This window comes from Thunnus maccoyii, chromosome 1 (assembly GCF_910596095.1).
Source record: "Thunnus maccoyii chromosome 1, fThuMac1.1, whole genome shotgun sequence".
Classification (NCBI taxonomy): domain Eukaryota; kingdom Metazoa; phylum Chordata; class Actinopteri; order Scombriformes; family Scombridae; genus Thunnus; species Thunnus maccoyii.
Genome location: NC_056533.1, coordinates 18,742,060 through 18,768,680, shown reverse-complemented (window position 1 = coordinate 18,768,680; position 26,621 = coordinate 18,742,060). Strand labels below are relative to the sequence as shown.

Here is a 26,621-nt window from a genome sequence, read left to right as displayed (position 1 = left end):
ACTATTATAAACAATGCCATCATCTCTTAACACATACATGAATACACACAGATAAAGCCACATGTAAAAAAAACACACACACACACACACACACACACACACACAAAGGAATGGAGAAAGCAGTATAAAATAGAAAAGATTTTGATAAATTCACCTTATATATGAATTATATTAAAGATGTTCTGACTTTATGCATGTGTGTCTGTATTTTTGAGATTGATAGTTTGTGTTCTGACTATTTGTATACATAGTGGAGTTTAAAAGTGCATGTAAGATCATTTGATTCTTTTTATAATCCTGGACTGTCTGTCACCCACTCAGCCAATGCACAACCCAACTCCAGTATTCTCATTTGGAACCACATGAGAATGACACTGAGCCCAGTATTTGATTAATGATGTGACATCCTCTCATGTGCTTTGTGTTGGCATGATACCCATGTACCAATCTGTCCGGCTGAAAGTGTAATTACAAATGTAGTACTGCAGTTCGAAAGGCCACACACTCTTATGGCCAAGTAAGGGCCAAGGCAGCGTCACTGTGAATCAGAATAGCAATATTACAACAGCTTACCCCTGACTGACAAATGTCAACAGTACAAAGAAGGAAAATTAAACAATAATAAAAAATGAGTGAAAGACATCCAGCTTGACACTGAGTCAACTCTGTAGGTTCAGCGCTGGTAGTCTTAATGGCACAAGACATATCCACACTGACATCTGCTGGTTGAGTTTTTTTTTACACAACTTCACTTTATTCCATAATTTTCAGGACATGTATGCTGCTTTTAATCATATATACAATATATCAAATATAATATTCATATATTACACTCACCTCCTTTGAATGTAAGAAATTTAAACCTTTCTCAATCCTCACTACGGCATCCCACTAATTTCCACTTAACATGGATCAATTGAATAGTGTTACACACTTATGAGCAGGACTAATTTATTTATGAACCTGTCATTTGTAATCATTGATCAGGATGTTCTTCGTTAGGGTACTAATGATATGCAGAGGTAAAAGATTCCCTAATTATTGTGTTTGGTCTAATAGAGGCTGTGTGCTTCAGCAGGAGGGTTCAGAGGGGAGCTGACTGCTGCCCTGTCTGCCACACTACCAGACACGCCAGCAGAATCCTTGTAGATTCACTAGGACTGAAATTGATGAAAAAACACCCACACAAACTGTCACTTCTTCAGACTTTCATTATAGCACGCAGTGTATGTAAAATGGAATATTCCTACATGTAACTGTTGGTCTCATTTTGTAAATAACATGTGGTAATGCTGAACATAACAGTTAAAATACAGTGGTAAAATATGAAGCGGACATGAGTTCAAAGCAAAGCAAGTAAGCAGTTAGCCCTAATCAAGGCATTCATGTCATGTTATATTCCATTTGGCCTGTGAGCTACAGCATGTCAAGAGATGCCATATCACCACCGTTAGTCTCTTTGTCCAAATCACTAAGGTGTGTTAGTTATAAAATGCAATACAACACAACATGGCACTTTGTTGCAGTTGAGCAGTGAAAGGATCAAGATTATTCCCCTGGAACTAGATGTGTCTTTTAGTTTTCTATAAAATGCAAAAAGGCATTGATATGTTATTTACTTCATACTATGATCCATTTTTTGTGAGATAGTTGTTCCTAAAAACTGTAATTTTGAGCTGTATATTATACACTCAGTAGACAAAGACTGTCTATAACTATCAGTTTATCAGCAGACAAAGCTCTTAAGCACCACAACATGTTTCATGTTTTTTTGTAAATTCCGCATATTAATATAGTATATGAGTATACACCAACAAAAGGATCATTGATTGTTTGATTCTTTTATTCTTCTTAATTCACCAAACAAATCAAAACAGGCTGTTTCAGTCTGGTCATTAAAGCAGCTTTCCAAGCTCCTCTACGTAGAAAAACCTGGACTGGAACAGACTGAAAACCCACTGACCGGTAGTGGGATGCCAAGTGTTCTCGCATTTTTGATGCTTGCCCAGTAGTGGGCAGTCTTGGATCAATTGGTCATTGAAGATGGTTGGTGCTAGACTGGATCAGCCAGAGGGATGATTTGTGAAACTCTCAGGAGATTTGTATGCACTATATTTCTTCATTGTGTGTGTAACACTAACCCTAACTTATATATGTGTACATGTCTGTATACATGTATATGTATGAGCTTGTACATATATTTTTATATATGCATGTATAACTAAACCCTCTTGTGGTGCCTGCTGACTAACTTTCTGTCCTTTTTTCAGCCATTCTCAAACACCATCATCAGTATTGACCTTTGACTCGTGAGGTCCATAACAGCAAAACATTCTTTCATTCACAACACATTTATATTGATAATAGATTACCTCTCTCTTAGGCTTTTTAACAGTCCTCCCTTTTTTCTCCTATTTTACCCTACTTATGCCATTCTCCTTTCTTTCAAGACCATAACTAACACAAACAAACTAGTTTGAAGAGAAACTTGTTACCCGTGCATTTTTGGATATTCTCAGAGTACCAGTTGCCCCTAACCTAACTTAAACCCTAACCCTAACCCTAGCCATACGTCTGAGAGTTCGTCCTTCCGGCTGATCCAGCCTAGCATTTACCATTGAAGATCCCACAATTGATCTTAAGGAAGTGATGTCCTTTGGAAACCCCTCACAAAATTCTCACCCTACACTGTAATGAACTTTACTGCAGCAATATTAACAATTTTCTGTGATTAGAAAGATTCAAAACCTAAACATGGATCTGTTGCTCATGTGAGTATAGCATACTATTATTTAGCTAAAGTTTAGATGTGATCATGGTGTTCAGAGACAGTGGTAAGCATCTAAGCACCAGATGGCAGCAAAACCATTTGCTTTGATGAAGACAGATAATTAGGGTTTTTTCTTCTCAAAAGATTCCAACAAGACTAACTGTTGACCTGATGTTTATTGTATTTCTGTGCATTCATAATAATCTTATGAAACATGGCAACATTCTGGTCGGAAAATCTTAAGTACCAACTAGGCTTACTTGAAGGTGCTGACCTAGAGTAAGTATACCATCAAGAATCAATTATTTGGCTTGATTTTTTTGTCAGTCACACAGAAAATTAATAAGAAACATCCATGCGTAAAGTAACTGGAGTCAATTATTATATTGTACAGTAAATCCAGATATAGAACAAGAAAAGACCATCAATATTCTAACTAACTCTACAGATGTTTAGATACAAAATGGTCAGTAAAAAGCATAGTTTTAAAGCAAAAGCCGAAGCTTTGGAATCCAACCGTATGAGGAATGCAGAGAGCAGCTTTCACAAAACATTTCACACAATGTCACCATTCATCACCATTTTAGAGAATATTGTTTAAGCAATATGTAGTTCAAAAATACATTAACAATAATGAACATCATCTGCTGAGGACATTATGTGGACGCATCTTGGGTACATTTCTGGATTTCCACTGATCATGAAGTCACTTGTTGAGAGAGAGGGGAGTGTACTGGATAGAGTGGAGTTCACAACTGTTTTTTAATTATTCTTTGAGGCCATTAGCCTGAGCTTTTATCCCCTCATGCTCCTGCCTCTCAGCATGTCTGTCCAAGTTGGGGCTAAGGCCCCTGAGTGCTGCAGAGGGTAAACGTGAGACCCCATTTACTGTCAGAGCTCCACTGTCTATTGGGCAGATATAGTCCGCAGATTCATCAGGTTTCCTCTTTCTGAGGTGACTGAATTGTGTGAAGCCCAGCTTCTTTGGCTGAAAACACAAAAAAAGTCAGACCAATGAATAGAGCATTATGATTTTATTCTGCAACAACCACAGAAAATTTTGATGCTCAGATTGTGCTCTTACCTTCACTTTAGCTGTGGTAGTGAGGGGAACGTGGCCTGTGGCATTGCCATACTCTCGCTTCTCCTGCGTGGCCTGAGCCCCCACAAGGGCAGAGAAGGCTGTGGCGAGGTGACGGCGGAGCAAAGTCTTCTGTGGAGGAATATTTAAAAGCAGGGCCAAAGTCTCTGAGCTGAAACGAGGCTCCAGGATCTATGGAAGAACGTATTGAAAACAAATGTAGATCTCCAGGCATGTATTATAAGCACGTAATGATTTGTAATAACTTCCAGACAGCTCAGTTTACTCACAATCAGACCACCATGAACACCGCTGCCCCGTAGATTAGGAGCATATTCAGCAAGATCAACTGCTCGAAGCCACTCCATCACACGATGGTTAGACCACTGCACCACTTCTGAAGGAGAGGGCTGTTTCTGAGGAATATTAGAAATAGAAATATTAATCGGCATATTCTATCCCCTTCCATCTTACTCACAGCTGATCAACTCCACTTCTAAATACACCAGCTACACAGTGCTTAAGGTTTGGAAACAGATGTATTAAAGGAAAAAGTCTCTATATTGGGAGGGATTGTGTATTTGCTGCCATCTTGTGGGCAACTGCTGTTATGACCTCTGTTCACCATCTAAGAGTATAAAACACCCCTCTGTTTGAATGTGTTGCACTCTTCTATCAGTTCTTAGTGTTGGCATCTCTAAGTTACACACAAAAATGTAACGTAACATAACTGTAATATGTATATAACCGACATTAGCACTGTCTATCTTTTCAACTTTCATTCACTTCCTTTCATCTTGGCTTACCTCTTCCCCAGGCCTGCGTCGAAGACAGTTAGGGTTGAACTTGTTGGCATGAAGGACATGAATGGCACATTTAATACTGAGATGATGAAGCTGGCTGGTCACCTTTAGAGTCAAGAGGTCATTCTGTGAGATTAGAAAAGGAACATCAGTGAGCTTTAGGCAAATATAGGTAATAGTATAAGTAAGTATGTGAATTTATGTTATCATTTGGTGTGTTTCAAATGAAGTTTGAAATCTATATAAATGTGTTTGCAGGCATCCACTTTAATAGAAAATATTACGATACATGCAGGATTATGTCTTACCACTGTGAGGTACTGAATCATCCGACCATCTACACGGGCCTCGTGGAATTGGTCTTTATACTGAGGCAAACCAATATCATCCAACCAGCCTACATAGATAAATATCTGAAATTAATTCACTTCACTACTCACAGCACTTTTAGTGCTCATACAAGCTTTATCAGAAGTCAGTTGCCAAAATATATTTATTCTACTCTAGCTCATTTAAAATACAGTTCACTCCTTGTTTTGAATGCTGACTATATTTGCATTTTGTCAAATATATTTACATTGTACATATTGCTTTTCTTGTTTGGTTTGTGACGTGAGAGGTGCCACACTATTAATAGATATGATTCAAATGAGAGGATACAACATGACATGCAAAGTTCAATATGTTCCATGTAGAAAGAGTCTTACGGGTGACCCAGATGTAGTCTAGCTCTGACGACTTCTCTATAACTTTAGTGGTGAATGCCTTCAGGGCCAGCTGCAGCTTCTTCCTGTGCAGAGGGTTCTTCATACCCATCTCCTGACAGAGAGACAGACAGAGGACTTTTTGTTACTCAATGAAATTTGTGGCATAATTGTTGGTCTCCCTGCACACAATGCAGATTAATTTACTTTGATAAAACTTTTTTAATTTCCAGTTTATCCATCAGTAATATTTTTTCTCTGATGCAATATTTAAATATCAGTAATTTATGTGTTATCACTTAGTTCTAGTTTAAAGTGGATTTCAACTTTCTCTGACCTTCTCAAAGTCCTGAGGTGTGGCAGATAGCAGCGTCTGCCCATTTTCAACCCACTGTCTAGTGAGATTGACATACTGGCCCAGTCCATAGTCTTCTAGCCAGCCACACACCTGCTCCTTGGTCCACTGGCTGAATGGAATATTCATATCACTGAAAGAAAATGGCACAAATCAGCAAATTAAAGTCATTCAGTATAAGTATCTAAAAAAACATTCTTTTAGAATATCAACAGTAAAATATAGCCTATATAAAAAATATATACCATACATTCAAAACTGAATTTGTATTTCATAGGGGTCTTCTAATTTGACCATTTAGGAAATGGTAGGGGGGGGGGGACTAAACCAGGTAATTTCAAATCAACAAAGTAATGATGAGACAAAACCCTTTCAGTGTGAGTGAATATTACAGGTAGTTATGTAGAGGTACACTGACTCTTACCGTGCAGGGTCATAAGATTCAGGGGTACGGGTTAGTCTGGGTCCTGCTGTCGCACGTAGTCCCCCTCTTCTAAACTGACCAGCATCTGGATCTCCTGCCTGGAGCCCTCCAGACTGGGTTCTTCGAAGTCTGTGTGGACAAGAGTAAACTCTCTGGATAAAGTTGCTGGCAGCTACTTTCATTTTCGGAGTTAAGTAATCAGATTTGGCACATTTAGTATAAACTCACTAAATCATTAATAAGGATAAAGGAGATTATGGAAAATACTGTGAATTACTCTTTTGTAAGTGAAACGCAAATGGTCATTTATTACAATTCTGACAGTTTTGTCACAATAGTTTTTTTCCACTCTGCAAATGTAGTGGCAGGAGAAAAGTTATATATGTATGTATTATTTATATACAAAAAAATTATATACTGTATGTTGTTTCTCTCCTATATCACATAAACCTATATATGTTATTTATACACAATTAAATATGTTATATAGACCATATGATTCCATATGATGGTACAGATATATACAAACATTATTCAAATGGTGATCATCTGTGTTAATGTAATGTTAACGTATCAAGGTACGATATTTTCCCTAACTCACTTTCCCCAGAGTCTCTTCAAGCTCCGATTATTCTTCATGTATTCTGGTGAGCCCACAGCTCTCTGGCCAGGCTGTGTATTTGCCCCAGAATGAACAGGGGAATTATCGCTTGAAGTGCTGTCATCAAGTCTCTCCAACTTTCCTGAAAGAGGTTATAAAAACCACAGTCAGTGTAATACAACGTACTAATACGATTCAAATTGTATGACTGTACTGTAGAGGGTTATATTATGCATTATTTTATAGATGCATTTGATAAGTTAATAATGGCAGTGTACTTGTATCACAGTAATTGCAGCAGACAAAGCCCCACTATAATTTTGCCAAGAACAAGCATTTCAATAACGGTAACTTAGAAAAAACTAGCTAAATATATAGTTTTTGTGTAGTTGTAAAGATGTTGAAGACAAAATCTTGATGACTGAGGAAAAAGCCTGTAAAAAAAAAAATTTTCATACCAAAGAGAACATTAAGAGCTAAGTGACGCACGAGTGGTGGTCTGCCTTTTGACAGAGCTCTATTCAGGAGAGCGAGCACAGGTTACAGACCATTGAGTTCAGCAAACAATTCATCAGTTAATGCCCCATGAAAAGGAAAAGATATACTAAGCTAAAATTAACTAGGTGTGATTATGATGTAGGCTGCACAGACAATCTCCACTTTGCAGCAGAACATAGCTGTAGAGAAATCAGGGTGGAGCTCAAGTTAAAACTGGTCAGTGAAGTTGAGGTAGGGTGGAGCTGGGATAAATGTGGTCAATCAGAGCAAGAGAGAGGGCGTGTTTGGTGAGAAAGTCTATCCCATGATCCCTCTGCTCTGTCAGGAGCCTCTGCAATTACTTTTGATCAAAGGTACAGTGGTTGTCTGGTCTAAGGAGAGTGGTTTGCTTCAAATACGAGCACTGTCTGCTCATGGGAATTACCAGGCCCAGGACTATTCCACAGAAAAGGAAGTCTAATCCTATATCATGATTTGTACTGCACGCTATCCATCACATCATAAATGACACCATACACACACACACACACACACACACACACACACACACATATATATATATATATATATATATATATATATATATATATATACTGAGTTAATATCTCTGGATTTACTTTGGCTGGAGTCTCCATCTTCACTTCCATCTGGAGACCTTTCACTCTGGATTTCACTGCCGCTGTCTCCTATCACATTCTCCTCTGTCAGAGACGAATTCACCGGCAGCGTCTGACTTCTGTTGTCACTCTGGATAAAACCCCACACAAATACAAACAAAATGGTATTTATATGGTTTATGGTATAAAGACAGTAAATTAACAAATAAAAACAAATAAACTGTAATTATATTCAAAATGCTGTCATGTATCAGTCATGTAATAAACAGTAGCTTACATTTATTGTCGCAAATTGTGAGAAACATCCGTGCTTGTTATGCAGTAAAGGATGAATGACATTTTTTATACATGAGAATTGTATATTACAATGATAAAAAATACCTTTTGTGATGGTCCATTTGTTAAGTCACTCATGCTACTTGATAAAGTCCGCGCTTCTGTTCTGATAAGATAAAAACACAATTATCTCAGTGAAAACCAACTACAATATACTGGAGAGGTCCATTGACAAAAAAAAAGCTTCACTACCTGCAATCACTGTCCTTCTGGCCTGATGAAAGAGATGCTTGCTGGGAGGAAGAGCTGTTCGTGGAAACCTGGGAAATGGTTAAAAAAAAATTTAGATACAGGGAAATTAAGATCATGTTCATTCAGTAAGTGAACAATAAATTATCACTTTATGAGTACCAGTTTAAATTGTTTACACCCACATCAGACTTAACATCCTCAGACTTTGCACTAGCAGAGTCAGCATTCTTCATCAGCAGCTGCTCTTCTTCCTCACTGCTGCTTGAAGGAGTCCTACCATTCGACAATGTACGAACAGCAGGTGGAGCTACAGTAACAAATGGAAGACACATTTTTGTCCACAACTCAACCAGTGGCAAATCTTGCTTCTGAAGAAAAGAAGTGTGGTGGCTTTCATTTTGCTCAAACGTGGCTAAGAAAATACAAAAAACAAAAACAAAGAAAAAAAACCCACTAGGGAAGGATAAAGGAGTGAATAAGCTGATTACCTTGCCTTGTGATGTGAGTGACCTCTCTGAATTGCTTGCACTGATTCAGGAGCAGAGTGAGCTCTTCTATACGCCGGTCCTACAGAAAAGAAGAGAAGGGAGAGTTCAATTAAGATGTTTATCTAAGGTTAGGAAACACACATATGAACTATCTTCTTCCCTTTGCTACCGACCGATATGCCACACAAAACGTCCCTCTTTCACCATATGTCCTTTACATCAAAGTAGTGGCTAGGGAGGGGATTGACACAGGCCTGGCTGGGAAGCTTAGTTGTGGTAACCAGCTGTGTGGAGTGTGTGTTTCTTGAAGTGGTGCCCATGCCTGGTTTTGCCATGGTTCTCTTAATGCAGCTCACTCCAAAATTAGGCTTGGCAGATCGAGGCCTACTTAAGTATGGCTTTCACTGAAATGGCTCACCCTGGGGTGTGCGTACGTGTGTGTCTTCACTAGTTTGCCACATGTAGACCCATGTCTGTAAGTCTTTAAAATCCAAGATTCTCTGGGAGGGAGAATACAAAAGCCCCCTCTGTTCTATAAATGGTTGGAGGGCGGTGCCTCTGAGAAATGACAACATCTAAAAAAAGTTACCTTCTAACCTTCCAAACAGCAGTGATGATGGTGCTGCTATGTACAGGCCAGTAAGACTCTTTACATTGTAGTAAACTAATGACAACGCACATGTTGCCCCATGCTGTATAATCACATACAGCTGTGTTGAACAGAGAGAGAAAGGATAACTTACCTTTTCATCATTGGCAGCTGCCAGTGATTTCATTCCACTCCTAAGTCTGTGGAGCTCTTGGTCTATAAAGAGAATCCCCACTATGATTATTAATATTTAAGGGCAACTGCTCATGTCATAGAAGTTATTATTTTGTATTGGCACGTATGTCATATAAATCATTATTTTGTATAGACATGTACAGTAGCACATGGGTTATGTAGAAAGGAATGAAGGGAGAAAACACATGCTAGCATGTTGTAGATTTATTCCTAACTCAAGTGTCATCTAAACCATGTATTTTTAGATTCACCCAAGCCTTTTTTATCCACCAATCATAGCTTTAGTCATGTCAGCTTTCTCATATTTGGGCCCACAGCCCTTTCTTCATAACACTTGCAGGCATACAGGGAGCATTGCTGGTGAGTGACAGTGAGTATACTAAGCACCCCAGATGGGTTTTATCTATGGCAGACAAAATTATGAAAACACAAGACATTATGACTTCAGGAATCCATTAAGACAACAAAGAAGCCAAAGGGAGGAGTGATAGCGCATCAAGTAATTTTGGAAACCAGTTGGCGATTGTCAAAGCTGCCCCTCAGAGCAGGAGAAATCAAAAGATAATAAAAGAAAGGGACATGTCGGGAGAAAGGAAATACATGAAAGATCAAAGGTAGACATGGCTCACGGGGTTAAAGTCATTTTCATTAAGTACTGTTAAAGCTTACATTTGGTGTTTAGCCTCTTCCTGTACATCTCCTCTGAGAGAGAAGGTAGAGAGACAGAGACCCACGATAAGACAGTTTATTAAGGGCCAAGACAGACTTTTCCCACAGCAGTTACTGCAAGTTAATGAATGCAAAAGGGAGTCATTAACTGTGTCACCTATCAGGCTGGGTAACTCTGTCAGAGTGAGAGTCTGTTGGCAGCTTGGTCGAGAGCTGGAAGCCGGATGCTTTGCTTACCTCTCTCTGAGCTCTCGGTGGAAAGAGAGGGTCTGGCCAGCAGCTGAGTGTGCAAGCTCTCGATCTCAGCATTCTTACTGAGCAGAAGCTGCTGAAGGCTGCTGATCTCTGCCTGCGGGTGCCACACAATGAGGAATGTTTAACTTAAAGAACAAGCAGTTTTGCACGAGTCTGTGCACCTACATTTATCTGTTTTAACATGCACAGATAGCAGATCTTTCATATCCACAAAAATAAGACATGTACATACATTTTAATTACAAGGAATGCTGATAGCACATGCCTTCACTTGAAGCATGTTTGTCAGATATAAAATATAAAAAAAAAATTTAAAGAACACTTATATAAAACTCCCACAGCAAAGCACGTTTTTTTCCTCTAACTTTTAGGGAACTAAATATTGTCTGAAGTTTATAGTGTGTTTTGAAGTAAGTAAGTAAAAGACAGATGGCAATAAAGTTAACTTCAGGCTGATTTGTTTGCCAGTGCTCTGCATGTTGTATAGAAGAAAGTAGCAAATGATGTTTTATGTCTCATATCCCATATCACACCCATGTTCACCTTAACTTAATCAAAAGATTTCTTCCCACTGGTTTATTTGAAAAGTTAGGTGAAAAAGAATTGAACACACACACAAAACATTTTTATATAGCTGAATATCTTCTATATCAACATCTATAGCCAATTATTCAATCGTGCATTAAGATTTTGGCTGGAAAATATTTGAAAATATTTGTTTAACAATCTCCTTGTGAAATGTAGTATTTGTTCAGTGTGTAATTCTGGATAAACATCTCGTCGATGGAGAGGTGCCAGTAAGATATTTGATGAACTTCCAACTAATGTAATGAAGAACAGCAGACTTTCTTTGGAAACTACCAAAAAAATGATTGAGGTATGTGAATAATTCTGACATTTTAAGAGGTTTCTTTCTGTGTGACCTTAATGCCAATCAGGTTGAGACTGGAAGTTGATTTGTTCAGGCAACACTTTCAGGGGTTAGTTTGTTATGAACAAATGGAATTAAAGTGAAGTAGCAAATGTATCTTTTAAAATCAGTGTAATGTTTGTGTGGGCAGGTAGAAGAATAGCAGCAACATGAAACTTATCTAATGCACAGACACAGACAGCTATTGTGCATGATGGGAAAGACAGCAGAGAGACAGATAATGAAATAATGGGGAAAAGAAATGATTCTATCCTAAAAGAGGACAAAGGGTGAGAGCAAGTAAAATAGCTCAAGCAAGCCTGAGAAGTTAATACACTGGGATCATGCCAAAGTATACAACTAGGACATTTAAAAAAAAGGCTAAGCCATTATTAAGTCTATTTGTACAGCACATTTAAAATAGTTCTTAGCCTTTTGAAGAAAACATAGGTGTCCACGAATGAGAGAGTGTGTTCAGTATGACTCACTTAACTGGCTGGAACACTGGATTGGATAGCATTTAGGAAAGTTGAGTAGACAGTTAGCAGTGGAATTTGGGCACTGATGCTGTGTTGCAAAGTCTAGACACCATAAAAATCGGAACTTGATTTTACCTTTGTTGCTTTAAGTTTCTTCTCATACTGTAACTTCTGATCCTCCAGGTGTTCCACTTTGTCTTTGAGTATCCTGAGCTCCTTCAGCAAACCCTGCAACAAATGATGATCAAATTTACCCAATTAATGTCAGTTGTAAGATTTCAACAGATAGAACTATTTCACTCTAACAGCTATATTAAATATAAAGGTGTAGTTAGTAAATCTCTTCTTTCATAACACACCGTATGAAATCAGATTATCAAAAATGCATCAATTAGTTGTGACACTCAATGAAAACAGTGTCTTGATTCAAAACAGATAATGGACATAGAGCCCAGCTGAGGGTGTTTGGGGAGTGCATGTTTAATTTGCATCTGAACCTAAGGATTACACGCACACAAGTGGGTCAACCCATGCTGTACACAAAGTCAGAAGTCATGCAACAGGCTGTGCCTACACTTTCTCCTCCACAGTGGCACTGCTGCTCTGCATCTGAGCTACTCTCTCCCAGGCTGTGTGTATTCCCATCAGGCCCGTCTGGAGCCTCTTCTAGTTTGTGCGTCACCCCTGTAGCTCTGTCACATGAGGGGCCGGGGTTTGAGACCTGGCCCTCAGTGGACCCAGTGGGACACGCCACTGGAGAGCCGCTGTCAGCTTGGATCTCCGAGGCCTTTTTCTCCTGGATCTTGCTATTGATCTCTTTCTGAAACCTACACATCTGCTCCTGCAGCTCACTAATGAAATTCACTACAATCTGACAGATGCAGTGGGGGAGAAAGAAAATTGAGAGAAATGTTTAGAGAGTGAAGAGGAAATACTGGAAGTATGTGTCAGTGTGTGTGTGTGTGTGTGTGTGTGTGTGTGTGTGTGTGTCTGTGTACACATTGCTGTAGGAGTGACCTTCTAAATAAATGTTATTATCTACTTTATGTCAAGGTAATCTCTTGATATATTAAATCCTAAGAATGTGTTGATTTGGTCTGAATTCACAAGTCCGATAGTGAAACTGTCTTAAAAACATGGATCATTGGCTGGTGTCCATACACAGACACACTGGGCCAGTTAAAGCCTCATCTGGTCTAGGCAGACACATATTGTTTTGTATTTGCTCATGAACCTGAACTACCCTCTTCCTTCTACCATAACTGGATTAACATTGTGCCTTGTCATATTCCTAAATTCATGCATGTTCAGTTGATCAAATAGGTCATTTGAGATGATAAATTGCAACAGGGGTGAATAGGTTTTGCTTGTTTAGAGGTGAACCGTGGCCATGTTCCTGCAGAAAGAGTGTAAACAGCAGCCGAGTTATGCTAGGACTGTGGACAGAGGAAGTCTCACTTGGGGACCAGTACAGCGGATATGACAGATGATATGGAGTGCCTCCATGGCTAAATTTAACATTGAGCTTACTGGCTCCATGGCAAGGAGGCTTCAACACGTTTTGTCTGTGTGTGTGTATGTGTGTGTGTGTATGAACATGCATATATGTGTGTACATGTTTGTTGAGTGGAGGCAGCACATGGGAGGCCCGTAAAGTGTTCAAAGTAGATTTTTCCTTTTCTTCTTAAGTCCAAACAGCTGTTGTAGGGAAAGTGGGGTTTGCGCACATGATGAAAGCAGAACTGAGAAGTGCTGAAACGCTGCCGTCTACTATAACACAACTATACCTTTTCTTTCTGCTTAGTAATACAATTCAAATCCCCAGAGATAGTCAAAAATACTCAAATAAATCTTTTTTCATATAAATATCAAATGTTTAGGGGATTATGACTTCAGTTAGTAAGAGGGTCCTTTTTTCAGAATGGCCTAGTCAATCTTTGCCAACCACCAAGAACAAAATTCTCTGGGCTGAAGCCTACACACACTCATATTTGGCCCGCCATCCATCATGCCAGCTCTGCGATGCCTGAACTCTTTTAACCTGTGGACACAAAGGCTCTTTGACCAGTCGTGTTTTGACAGTAACTACATCCATTACAGTATCCTGTCTGGTAATAGTGCTGCATAGAAACTTTCCCTTTCTCCAATTTATATGGTCACTAAATGCCCAGGATGTCTGCTAGTAACCTAACACATCAATCTTAAGCAAATACATGATTCACTTTGAAATGACAAAAAATTTAAACCCCATGGAGACCCTTTTTTCCTGTAGACTTTACCAGGAACAACACAGCCACGGTTTTGGTGAATGTTTCTTTCCATTCGTCCAAAAAGTGTTTATGGACTTCCATAAAATTAGCAGCTGACTTCAAGGTTAGAACCATCAGAACACGAGACAGATTTTTGTGTGTACCCTTGTCGTTCCTGGCACAGTTAGGTTTGAATTTCCAAGGAGTGAAGCAAAACAGAAGTGTTGCTGAGCATTCTAGCTAAAATAATTCCTCCTTGAAAACATTGCTCAGTGAAAAAAATGAAGTCCTTATAGGCTATCATATTCCCAAATTTGCAAAACAAGAATATATCACAAAAATATACTCAGAGTTAAAAGAATGATAGCTTAAACTTAAAAACTGTGCTGCAAATTAAATAAAAGCAAGTAAATTAAGTCCAACCGGTACTACCCAACAAGGGAACCTTCTTTTGATGGATAACTATTAGCTTTAAATAACTGCTGGCAAACTACAGTCTCACTCATCCATACATCATGTATATTAAATCATTATTATAATGATTAACAATTACCTTTCTGACCACAAGGAATTGGTATATTTGGCTCAATGAGAAGCCCTACCTCTGCTTTGTGCTGCCTCTCAGCCCCGTGGCCCTGTTTTCCCTCCATGTCTGCCAGCTTTAGTTTCAGGTAGGACACCTCCCCCATAAGACTCAGCTTCTGGTTCTCCAGTGACGTCCTATGCAGGAGCTCCTGTCATCAACAACATACAGCAAGAGCATGAGGCACCATGAGCTGACATACAGGTATATACAAACATACATGAATACATAATCCATTTAATGATATACAACAGGCAATACTTACTGGACAAAGGCAGCATTAAGTATGAGGCACAGCAAGCTACCCGTTCTGTAATAACAGTCCCCTCAGACAAACCCACTGGTTTCAAACGCTGTTTGAGTGGCTAAATATACACAACCCATGACCACTATTTATAATGCCTATTTCACAGCTCACTCAAAGTACACAGCAGAAGGGGGGAGAAAGGGAGGGGGAGAGTGAGCGCGCGCGAGAGAGAGAGTGACCAAAAGCATGCAAACATTTTTAGAAAGAACATTAAAATAACTTTGACAGGTGTATGATCCTGTCAGTGTGAACTGCTGCCAATCAAACCTGGTGCTGCGAGAGACTATAGGTCTACTGTACCACCGTTCTGTGACTATCTGCCCACCTCATACATAAAGAATGGCTGCCAGCCTTGAGAGTTAAGCCAGACTATGTGGGCAGATGTATTACTAATTTAGTTCACGTCAAGCAGGTGCTAAATCACTTAAAGTGCAAAAATGAGCATCTGAAGCAGGCAAATAGTACATATGGATACATCCATTTAAAACTTTGGCTTTAGGAAATATCTGGGCTTCTTCTCGAGTGCACATGGAAAATATTAGAGCTTTGTCACCAGGAAGAGATTTACGGCTCAAGTCCAAAGCCTCATAATGACCACATCTCCAAGAAGCCAGTCCTGGCTGCCCTTTGGTACACTGCACACATACAGCACTACACTTAGATTTAAACATTACAAAGCATCAGATTGCTAAAAGACACGTTCCTAGAATAAGTTGAAAAGGTCTACTTTGAATAGAAACTTGACAAGAGATACATTTATTCCGTACATTACCTGGTTCATCCTACTCTATTGTCTGCCTGCAGCAGAGTAAAGGTAAGAGTGTTTCCCCCATGGAGACAACGGTTTCCGGTATCTTGTGGTTTCAGTAGATTTAAGTTTCATACATCCATTCCATTCAGTGTCATTTGCAGGGTTTAGCAAAGTCTCTGTAGATTTGAAGTCAAAAGCAAATAACTGAAAGTTTCAGACATACTTCTAACTCTTAAAGGAGCACCACCCCTATTCTTTCTCCCTCCCATCTCTCCACCTTTTTTTAGCTGTTCCTCCCTTCCTCATTAGTCAGTCTCTCCTTTCCTCTGTTGTCTCTCTCTCCCTCTCTCTGTATGTGTGTGTGTGTGTGTGTGTGTGTGTGTGTGTGTGTGTGTGTGTGTGTGTGTGTGTGTGTGAAAGAGAGAGAGAGAGAGAGAGAGAGCGAGAGAGAGACAGAGCATGCTAGGACTCAGTCCTGGTGGTTACAGGTTGGGGGTGTGGCTAATGGCGCTGTAATCACCTGCCCAGACAGACCAGTCTGGCCCTGTGTAAACCAGGCATACACTCTGGGACACTGTCCTGGAATGAGTCTGAGCATCCTAAATATTTTGGTTGTCAAGGTAATGTGCAGCCAAATACACTGGAATCTTAGCAAGGAATTTCTTCCAAGGAGGCAAAACTCATCCCGAGTTACATTCTACAGCTTATGAGCAGAGATTGAAACTGCAGAAGGGTCATATTTAAAAGATAGATGGACAGTCTGGCCCTGTCACATCTCATTAAATGGAAGAACAATATTGATATAAACAGCCTGGATGTTTCCTGGCAAAAGCCACAGTTTCCTGACTTTAGTCCAGTAATCAAACATTCAAAACTCAGTGTGATCTGAGGTCTGCAAAGCTGTGTACCTGCTGCAGCATTTCCTCTGTGGAGTTGAGTTTGTGTTGATGCTCCACCAGAGAACTCTCTAGATCGTTGATCTTCACCCCCTGAGCTTCCACCTGGTCTGTCAGCACACTCACCTGTGTGTGTATGTGTGTGTGGACAGAAAGATAGTGGAAATGAGAATCTTTTTTTCTACACCCAAACTGGACAATAAAACTGTGTAATCAATATTTGGTTTCATTAGCAGCCTAGGCCTAGTGTGAATTCCTAAACTGTCAGATTTTCTGTATTAGGTCCTACTACAGAATTTCTAACAGTAAACCTTATTGAGTGTCAGCTATTTTTATTGCCGGTGCTCATTTTTGTTGAAAGTTCGACATCTGTGCCAGATTTAACAGTACAAACATTTCCTTTGAGAAGAAATGAATGATTCATTGTGCCTCAGTAGGTGCTTGCAACACTTCAGTGACTCAAACAATGTCAGCAGCACACAGGTTAAACATAAATCTGAACAGAGACTATTAAGGCCACATAATAGCAAATCACATGGTAAAATGCAAGCCCCACCAGCCAACTGGAGCGGATTTTCAGAGGAATGTTTTATGTGAGGCCTGAAGAAACAAACAGGGCACCTGCTCTCACACACACCTACATGCTACAGCTCATGGTGGTGCTAGCCTAAACCTGTCTGAGATAAGCACATGTTCAGCAGGCCTGGGCGCTGCACACACCTACACACAGACAAACACACCACACAAAACAAGACATTTGAGTGTTGTAACATCACCAAGCCCAGATTTATTACCGCTGCTTCGCTTATCCACTAGCACTGCGATTACGCAACATTTACAACATAACACTCTCATCTACCTTTGCCCTTTCACCTTGTCTTCCTCGGCTCTCCCCTCACAGTTATGTGACACTGGCACTGTTTAGAATCAGTTCCCACTGACAGTTTGGTGTCATACAGTATCGCCTCTTTTATTTCAGCAGGCTTATATCCAATGCAGCTGATTCACCTTTATATATGGATATGAAGGCATGTTTAAGGTTAAATATGTTACCACTGCAAATACCTTTTTAAAGGTAATATAAATCTTATACAAGAAGGGACAGAGATAATATTGTTTTGTGTTAAACAACATACACAGTGAAAAAATGAAAGAGATCCAAAGGAGTGACTAATCTCACCTGCAGAATTAGTGACTCTTTGTCTCCCTCAAGACGTGATAATCGCTCCTGGTAGGACTCACTGTTGCCAGATGAATGGAGGTTTACCTTTGGAATAAAGGTCAGCTATTAAGTTCAGTAAATACATTGTAATACGGAACAGTTGTTCAGTCGGTCAAATCTGTTCTTTAACGAGGTTGCAGCCTCAGACACACACACACACACACACACACACACACACACACACACACACACAAACACACGCACACACACACACACACACACAAAACAAAAATGTTGATTAAGTCTGAGCTCAGCTCAAGGCTGCCTGTGTACTAAGGGATATTTCAGAGCGATCTGTGTGCAAGGGAAGTAGAATAGCAACCAAATGAGCTCAAATTTCTCAGAAATCCAGGCTTTCAACCACAATCATGGAAACATTATGTAGCCCAGCGTTCATCATCCTGAGCCAGCTAGCTCAAGTGGTTTGCAATGATTTTAAAATACCATTAAGCCTTTAATAGACTCTTTGCGTCAGACCTTAAAAACACAGAAGTCATGTGTTTTAACACTATGATATTTAAATGTACAGTAATTGCATAATTCAAGCGTTAATACAGATAATCTTTTATTTAACTGTTAGTGATCAATAGCTATTTATCTCCTACGAGTCTCTCCTCCAGTCCCCTTTATACTTTTATTAGTTTAGAATTTGGCACTAATAGACCCTGGTTCACTTTAAATTGTGAACAGCTCCCTTAGTTCTTGTTGTTTGCTTAATTATTTCAAGCAAATTATTTTTCAGCCAATTAAAAATATATCATGGAGATGTTTCTGTTTTTTGGCCACTCTGTGTTTACTTATCTGTTCATATTTCATATGACATATTTCATATTGGTGTATTGTGCACCACTGTCATGATGATTTATCATATGATAGCTAATATATCCATATATCATAGACTTGAGGCTCATATGAGAAAACTAGTGGACATGGCATTGTTGTAGTTCACAATGATTGACAGGTATATGTGTAAAAAGGCTTCTTCTATGGATTTAACAGTTAGTAAGAATTGTAACCTAAAGGATGCAAGCAGGACTAATGTCTCCTTAATGGCAGCATGATGGTATGTGTTGTTCAAAGACTCCCTATAGGTTCAAGTGGCAGGAAAGGATCTCAGCTGACATGCATATCCATTTATCTTTCCCCTCAAATGCGTTAACCTTATGACCAGTTTGGCAGACTTGTGCATTCCACGATTCACCCACATGTTATCTCACTCAACAAAAATAAACACTATGTCACCTTATCTGTCAAAACAGGTAATTTTAGCTTTAATACAACATATTTTGGGAGGTAGGTAAGATGTGACAGAATCTGTTTTATTAAAATCTACCCTAAAATAAGGAATGCAACTTATAATTGAAATACCCATGGCTCAGTTAGCTGCTTCTTTCTTGCATTAACTTCTACAGCCCACTAGTAGCTTGTTTATCTCTGCTGCATATTCTGCAACACAGCTCTTCAACTCACAAACAAAGCATGTGCTCCTCCCAAATTATCTACCATGTCAACCACAGTTATGTTGTAAAAACAACAACACTGCAGGAGAAAAAAACAACCATGACCTTTTACGCAATTGTCGTGCATATGAAGGTATCAAGAATAGACATGCAAGTGGAGACAGTCTTACCTTTCTAAGCCAAGCAAAATGTTTGTAGAAATCAATATCATACTCCATTCTGCAGGCCCATTGTACAGTTGGTCTGGCTCTTGATGTTATATACTAACAGAATTTAGCTGGTGCTTCAAAGCGCCAAGGCGGATGAACAGAGACCAAAATCTACAGCAAGACACAACACTGGATCTTAACTGTGCTGCACTCTCAATCTCCCTGAATCCCACTCTTCTCTTACAGACCCTCTATGTTACAGTTGTAGAGTGCAGTGAGGACCTTGGTCCGTGTGGTTTGGAGTCTGGGCAGCCGGAGACTTTTAGAGCTGAGCTGAATAACTTAAACTATGCCAATTGGCTCTACTCCCTTTCTTTCTTCTCCTCACTTTTCCCACAGTACCTCTTTCTAACTCCCCCTCTTTCTTTCTCCTGCTTTCTCTCTCTCAAAAACACTTAAACTGCTTCATTATTTACAAACATCTCTCCATTTTTGCTGCATCTCGTGATCTCTCATCTGTTTCTGTCCTCCCTCTCTTCTTCCTGTACCTCTCTCTGTCTGTCTCTAGCCTGTTCTCTCGTTCTGTCTGAAGTACCTCTTATAGTCTATAGCTAATTTTGCGGGGCTTCCTAAAGGGGCACAGGGGAGAGGAAACTTTCTGCAGCACATGCTTGTCAGATGTGGTGCGGAGAAGGGGAGGAGAAGGAGGGAGTGGAGGAAACTGAACGGGGAATGTGAGTGTAAAGTTAACAACATCAAATTTTAAGGAGGAGAAGATACTGGTAAATACTGGTGGAGGCAAACGTGGACCAGACAAACAAACAATTGTTGCAGAAATTGAAGCCAGGAGAATTGCAGGAGTATAAAGATGAAGGAAATAAGGGAGAGTGGGACAGTGAAAAGGGGGTGCAACTGGTTGTACTTTAAACAGGAGCTCTGGATCTCATTACCAGTGCAGTTTGCAATGGATCCAGCTTCCAGCTCGCTCCTTCTTAGCAGACAGGAAAAAGCCCTCCAGATGTTGATGACCAGGATCAAAGACCACCCGATCACGCAACTAATAAAATCCATGGTTATAGTTGACTGTAGCTGACTGTTGCTTTAATAACACTTCTCTAACTGAGCCTTTTTCTCACGTATTGGATTTTGGATATTTCAGATTGAGTGTTATGAAATGTTTTTCATGGTGCCTGTCTGACACTGAAGGCCTTCAGATGTGAATTACACCATACTCACCTCACCCCTCTCTAGCCATTTTAGTATAACGTGTGCTGTATCAGTGGAGACCTGTTTCCTGAGAGAGTCCTGTTCTTCCTCACTCTCCTGGCCCTCCAGCACTGCCCTGAGGGCGTCAGTGAGCTGAAGAGCCTTGAGGGTGGGATCCACTGGTGGGGGAAGGGTCAGTTTTTGGGTACTCTGTGAGGATTGGTAATCCTGAACATCCAGCCTCATCAGGGCACTAAACAGCCCTTCACCAATTTTGCCTAAAAGAAAGAACATAGGAAATAAAACATATTGTACAACAGAAAAATAACTCAGATAACTTGATAACATCCTACATTCTTGGGCACCAGAACAGTATAATGGTTTAGTTTAGTAGTATTTCACATTAACACCTGGTTTTACCATCCAAAATGTGAACTTCCACAAACATTGTGTATACTGTTAGACAACTTAGGCAAATCATGTCCTTGATTAGTGAATATTTTATTAAATCAATGAATATCAAGTAATACACCTAAGTTGGAATTAATCAAAATTTATGTAAAGTTCCATGTACTTATATACATGATATTTAAATTCACCGATACTTCTTATTCTAATTCCAGAGACAGGCTCATCAAGTCAAGATGATGATTGTCAGAGGGAAAAGTAAGTTTAAAAAAAAAAGAAACATACTACAGGTTGTTCCTCAGAGGATGAATGTGAAGAAATCATTTTTAAGAAAACAAAGATGTGAATGTTTTCTAGGTGTTTATTGCAATGTAAATCATACTATTTGCCCCATTTTTAAAAACCCTGCTCAGTCCAACACATCAAATACTACTACCATCTTCATCTCTCATAGTGTTCCTTAACTAGATAAGAAATTAGTAGAACAAAGGAATTTGATAGACATGACCTATTCTGTCTCTGTCCGGTCAGATAGTCTTTGCAAAAGGGCAAACGCAGCCTCTGCCGAGATCCAGAACTGCCTGGTTAGTTGCTGCGATGCACTGTGGGGTTGTTAGTTTCAACAACTTCACTTCAGGCCTTCATTCAACCTTGCAGGTAGCACCCTTTTCCTTTCCCTGACACATATATTGTCACATGATATGGACAGATTCAATTACTCAATGGTGTTAAATATTTCCGGTTTGATCTGAAGTTAATGTAAGTTGTTGTGTGTAAGGTAATGGCAGATACCATAAGCCTCCCCAAGAAACTAAATTGGGAACCAGTGCCACCATGTAGAATGATTGATGGTATGGTAAATTGACAGCCACTGCATCTGTAAACGGATTGTAGCACAACTACAATAGGCATACACCTTTGACTGTTGAGAAGTAATGTAAAAAAAAAACAATATATTACCGTATAGTCAGGCAACAGAGGCAAGACATACAGAGATTGTATTTGTTCTTACTAATTTGTTTCATGAAACCAAGTTCAGCTCAGTCATATTGAAAATGTTTTGTGCGGAGCTGTTGGGTAATATTTTGCATGCCCATGTCTTTGTTAGTAAGCCAATAATTAATATTGTTTGTGTGTGTGTGTGTGTGTGTGTGTGTCTGTGTGTCTGTGTGTGCGTGTTTTTCCCTCAAGATGCAGATGTTTTGGGATTGAAAAGTCTCCTGAGGCAGTGAGTATTCATAAAAACAGTGAATGGATACTGTGTACACTAATGGTCATATTATTGTCAGTTCGTTAACACATGTTAATTTTTTTTTGTTTTCCCAAGAATTGACAATTTCCTTTTTGTGGAAGGAAATCCATGTGAACACAGAGGCAGAACCTGCAAACTCTGCACACAGGGACCAGTCTGGCCTTAGTATAATAAGAATAGTTCTTGAAATCACCTCTTGAGGGCACTATTGTGCAACCATGTGGCTCACTGGACGTAAATAGCATCAAATAGCTGAGTGCTGTACTGTGGCTTCTGAAAACCACAAATTACAGGTTCAATTTGTAGGTTACTGTAATCATCATGTCTAAGTAGCAGAAAGTATTTGCATGGCTGCTATATGAAGTTAAATCAAAGGTACAGTAAAGCAGTCAGTACATAATGTAGACCAATGGACAGATGTATACTTAAGTCATGTAAACCTTACGTGTTATCAGGGGTGTAGTTTCTCAGCACAGTGTGCTAATGGTTGGACTGTCACCTCTATTAATAGAACTTTGTCTTCTGACCCTGTGCAAAAACACTGCTGAGGTTGTGACAAACAGCACTGCCTAAAATGTATCACCTCTGCTAGAAAACATGGAAGAGAAGACACTAAAAAGTTACTTGTTAAGTAACATAGGGTTTATGCAATTAGTGCACAGTGAGAGATATACACATAAGCACAAGGGGAAACAATAAAAATTCAAAATACAATTGCTAGTGAAGAGTGTTCACAGAAAAGCCAGTCATCTCCAACTGAATCATACTGGTTTCCTGTGCTTTACTAACTTTCTTCTTCTAGCTTGTTAGAAACGTACTCATCAATCACAATTTAAATGACCACCCAAATGTTTTTCTATGTACTATATATATATATGTATGAATCTCCCAAAGTGAAATCATATGGGCAGTGCCGGTTTTATGGAGGCCTGCAATTAGAAACTGGGCAGTCTAAGGTCTGATAATGAACAAGAAACTCTTACCAGCAATAATGTCATCCATTTGCTCCAAGGCAGCCTCCAACATGTGGCTGGCATTTGACGCCATGGCAACACACTGTCTTTTAAGGCAGCACTAGTAAATCCTTATTCACTGGTATGAAGAAGACAGAGTGTTAGCTGATTGAGGGCGAGTGAGAGAGATTCTCCACAGTAAGACAGAGCATCGTAGACTACTCCCCCTCCTTGTCACTCTCAGCTCTTTTTTTTTTCTTTTTTTTACGGCAAAGCTACAACAGCTGTCCTGACATCTGAGCGACTTCCAAGTAAATAACCTCCTGAATGTGGCTTTTGGCTTTAAACTCTCCTCTCATTTTGTGGCCAGAGCCTTACCCATTGTCAGCGCTGTTATCCACACGAGGCCAAATCTCATATTTAGAATAGCTTGTATTTTTCCTTTAGTTTTCATTGTTAGTTCTATATATTTTCAGTCCAACTAATAAATTGTGAATGAATTTTGATCAGCTGGTGCAAAAACAACCCCCGAAATATGTAATGAGCAAACACAAGTAATTCTTTAGCTCAAAGTCAGTATTTTGGTGGAGCTAAAGAGGTCACACCAGAACACTGGACCATAGTAACCAGATTTTGATTGACATTGATGATAGAGAGAACACTTCATAATGATACGCAATGCACAATGAAGCTGGAAAAAGCAGCAGTTGACTGAGCAGTCGCACCCACGAGTGCTCAAGGTTTGGCCATTCTTCATTCATTGTTTTGATATCAGTGTCAGTTTTTTGACTTGCATAACAGGAAAACAAACAAACCTCCACACAGCATACTACCATGATTTATTGCTGTAACGTCTGCTATAACAAAACCTTCTCAGCTGAGTAAGCCAGTGAAACAAAAATAAAGGAAGTTTGTTCAATTGGCATTGCATTTAAGACAGGTAAAAATCCACAATGAGTTAAATTATATTAATTTCTTTATCATCTTAAAATAATATGAGGTCTGATAAGAAATGGCATGGTGTTACATTCAGATTTAAGAATCCCTTTGTCGTAAGCTGGAGTAGAGAAGCTTAGTTTTAACTTTGAAAGTGCTAATGCATAAACCTTTCCAACATTTTTTACTGTAATCCTAACTGCAAAACTGCCATGAAGATTATGCAGGGTCTACTCCAGTGCCAGTGACACCAGTCATTTATTTACTTTAATTATCTTTTTGTTTAAGTATTTATCACCTTCTATTGTTTCATATTTCATTCGAGTCCATGAACTGTGCTATGCTATTTATGGCCAACAGGGTGCATCACTATTCAAGAAAACATATCATACCTTCTGTCATGCTGTGAGTTTACTGGTAAAAAGTAAAACAATATGCTGAATATGCTTGTTAAGAAATGTATTGACTAAACGAACAGGTGTGATGACAGAAAATATGATGTAGCATGCATCTAAATGTAAGACCATCTGTCGGTGCTGTTAGTGCAGATATTACAAATGGGAAACATTTTTTTATAATGTATTTCTACATTCTCAGAATATTGAATACAGATTTTATTATATTATCAGATCTTTATTCAGAGGAGATGAGTTTAAATGAACACCCTGCAATCACAGATATTGTTTACTATACTACTTAGTATTCATTTTATATATGTTTACTATCTATCCTTCTCCTCACCTTTTCATAATGTCCAAGCCAGTCTTGTTTTGGCTAAGAGCAATGACATTTACATTAACATTTGTTCAGAGCAATGTACAAAGGAGGTACAATCCAAGTCACAGTGGATAAAGTAGAAGCCTTTGAGAAAAAGTGCGGCATAAAGTTCCATGCTCCATCTGACACAATTGCCTCAAAGTTGCAGGTGCATAAAATAAGAAGAAAGTGCACAGCAAATGACATTTTGTTATTATTTAGAGAGAGAGAGAGAGAGAGACAGAGCAGAGGGGTGAGAGAGTGGTACCCTATACTTTTGTTTTGTTTCATTATTCACACTGCAGTGTTAGTCTTCGAATTCCCAGAACACAGACAGATGTTAGGTGCTAGGAGGTCAGAGTGCTGCCTTATGGTTAGTAAAGCTGAACAAACCCTGGTCGCTCCCCTGGTCAAAAGCAAGTACCAACATCCAAATCCAGAGAGAGGACAGAGAGAGATATCAAAAACAAGAAATATAATTGTTGTTCAAAATGGCATAGACCCAATGGGAGCATGTTTGTAGTCCACCATGCACATGGATTTTACACTTCCCAGAGACCTATTCTGAATACAAACACTTGAGAAAGGAATATAGTTTCAATGTTTTGAAACGGCTGCATGACCTTGCCAAATAATGAAAAGCTTTGTTTTCTGTTGATGGAGGATAAAAGTATCACTTGGCAAGCTTTGAAGTAAGTCTAATCCTGCCACGGTACAAGACAAAATAAGTAAACTCATTTTTTGTACTTTTTTCTTTCAATTTTAACATTTGGCTACATGGTTCCTTTATACAAATACAACATTTGAACATCAATCCATGTATATTTTCTTTAATAATTGCTTCCCTATTTGCATTTTATATTTAGACACTCACTGTCAGATTTTATTGTTAAATTATTTTTCCTTTCACTTCATCCATTATTTCTCCTCTATGTGATTTGGCAGCTCAGATGTATTTATGTCATGCCAATAAAACAAATTAACACTGAATCTGCATTTTTGTGCCAGTGTGCGTTTGTGTGCATGTGTATGTTCCAAAAACAGAGGAAGAAAGAGAGAGCTACCTGAGGCGATGTGGTCAGGTGCGTTTGTTTATTCCAGTATTTGAAAATGCTTATGATAGGGGATGAGTCCTAAATGTTTGTTTCAGTTTTCAACAGAACTGTGACTTTATTTCAGGCTCTATGCCTGGATTACCACAGAGTGACTCATTAATTTCCCCCTATGAAGACAATTTTGCTAAACTACACAAAATAATTTCTTTGTGTTGTGAAACTATAGTATCAAGATTTACATGGAATAAAATACAGTTACAGTAAAAACAAGATGAAATCACTTCTCTTTTTCAGCCTCTATAAGATAGTTGTAAAAAGTTAAGAGTGCTGCATGTGTACTGTGTACTTTTTATTGTGAACTGAACACTCACCAACTTAGAGACATTGACCTTGATATCACCAGTATGATCAGGCTAATGTAGTTTCTACAGAGTGGAGAATCGATTGTCTTGAAGATGAGCTTCCAAGCCAC

At 39.1% G+C, this 26,621-nt stretch overlaps 1 protein-coding gene and 1 long non-coding RNA gene across 2 annotated transcripts; one reads left to right on the top strand and one right to left on the bottom strand.

Annotated features, from left to right (window-relative positions):
* Positions 1 to 2,943: 2,943 nt before the first annotated feature.
* ppfibp2a (PPFIA binding protein 2a) lies at positions 2,944 to 26,157 on the bottom strand. Its single transcript, XM_042417374.1, has 24 exons — positions 23,433 to 26,157; positions 20,820 to 21,067; positions 17,933 to 18,019; positions 16,765 to 16,878; positions 14,818 to 14,949; positions 12,541 to 12,837; positions 12,102 to 12,194; positions 10,560 to 10,671; positions 10,323 to 10,355; positions 9,613 to 9,674; positions 8,870 to 8,948; positions 8,564 to 8,688; positions 8,382 to 8,449; positions 8,235 to 8,295; positions 7,854 to 7,983; positions 6,739 to 6,880; positions 6,138 to 6,266; positions 5,696 to 5,846; positions 5,362 to 5,473; positions 4,963 to 5,051; positions 4,658 to 4,780; positions 4,142 to 4,267; positions 3,855 to 4,043; positions 2,944 to 3,758 (listed from the first exon to the last, which is right to left on the bottom strand). The coding sequence occupies exons 1-24, from the start codon at positions 23,494 to 23,496 to the stop codon at positions 3,537 to 3,539; spliced, it is 2,988 nt and encodes a 995-aa protein (XP_042273308.1). The 5' UTR covers positions 23,497 to 26,157; the 3' UTR covers positions 2,944 to 3,536.
* Positions 21,735 to 23,449, top strand: LOC121900826. Its single transcript, XR_006097099.1, has 3 exons — positions 21,735 to 21,854; positions 22,389 to 22,425; positions 22,525 to 23,449. It is a non-coding gene; the product is annotated as an uncharacterized LOC121900826 (long non-coding RNA).
* Positions 26,158 to 26,621: the final 464 nt, after the last annotated feature.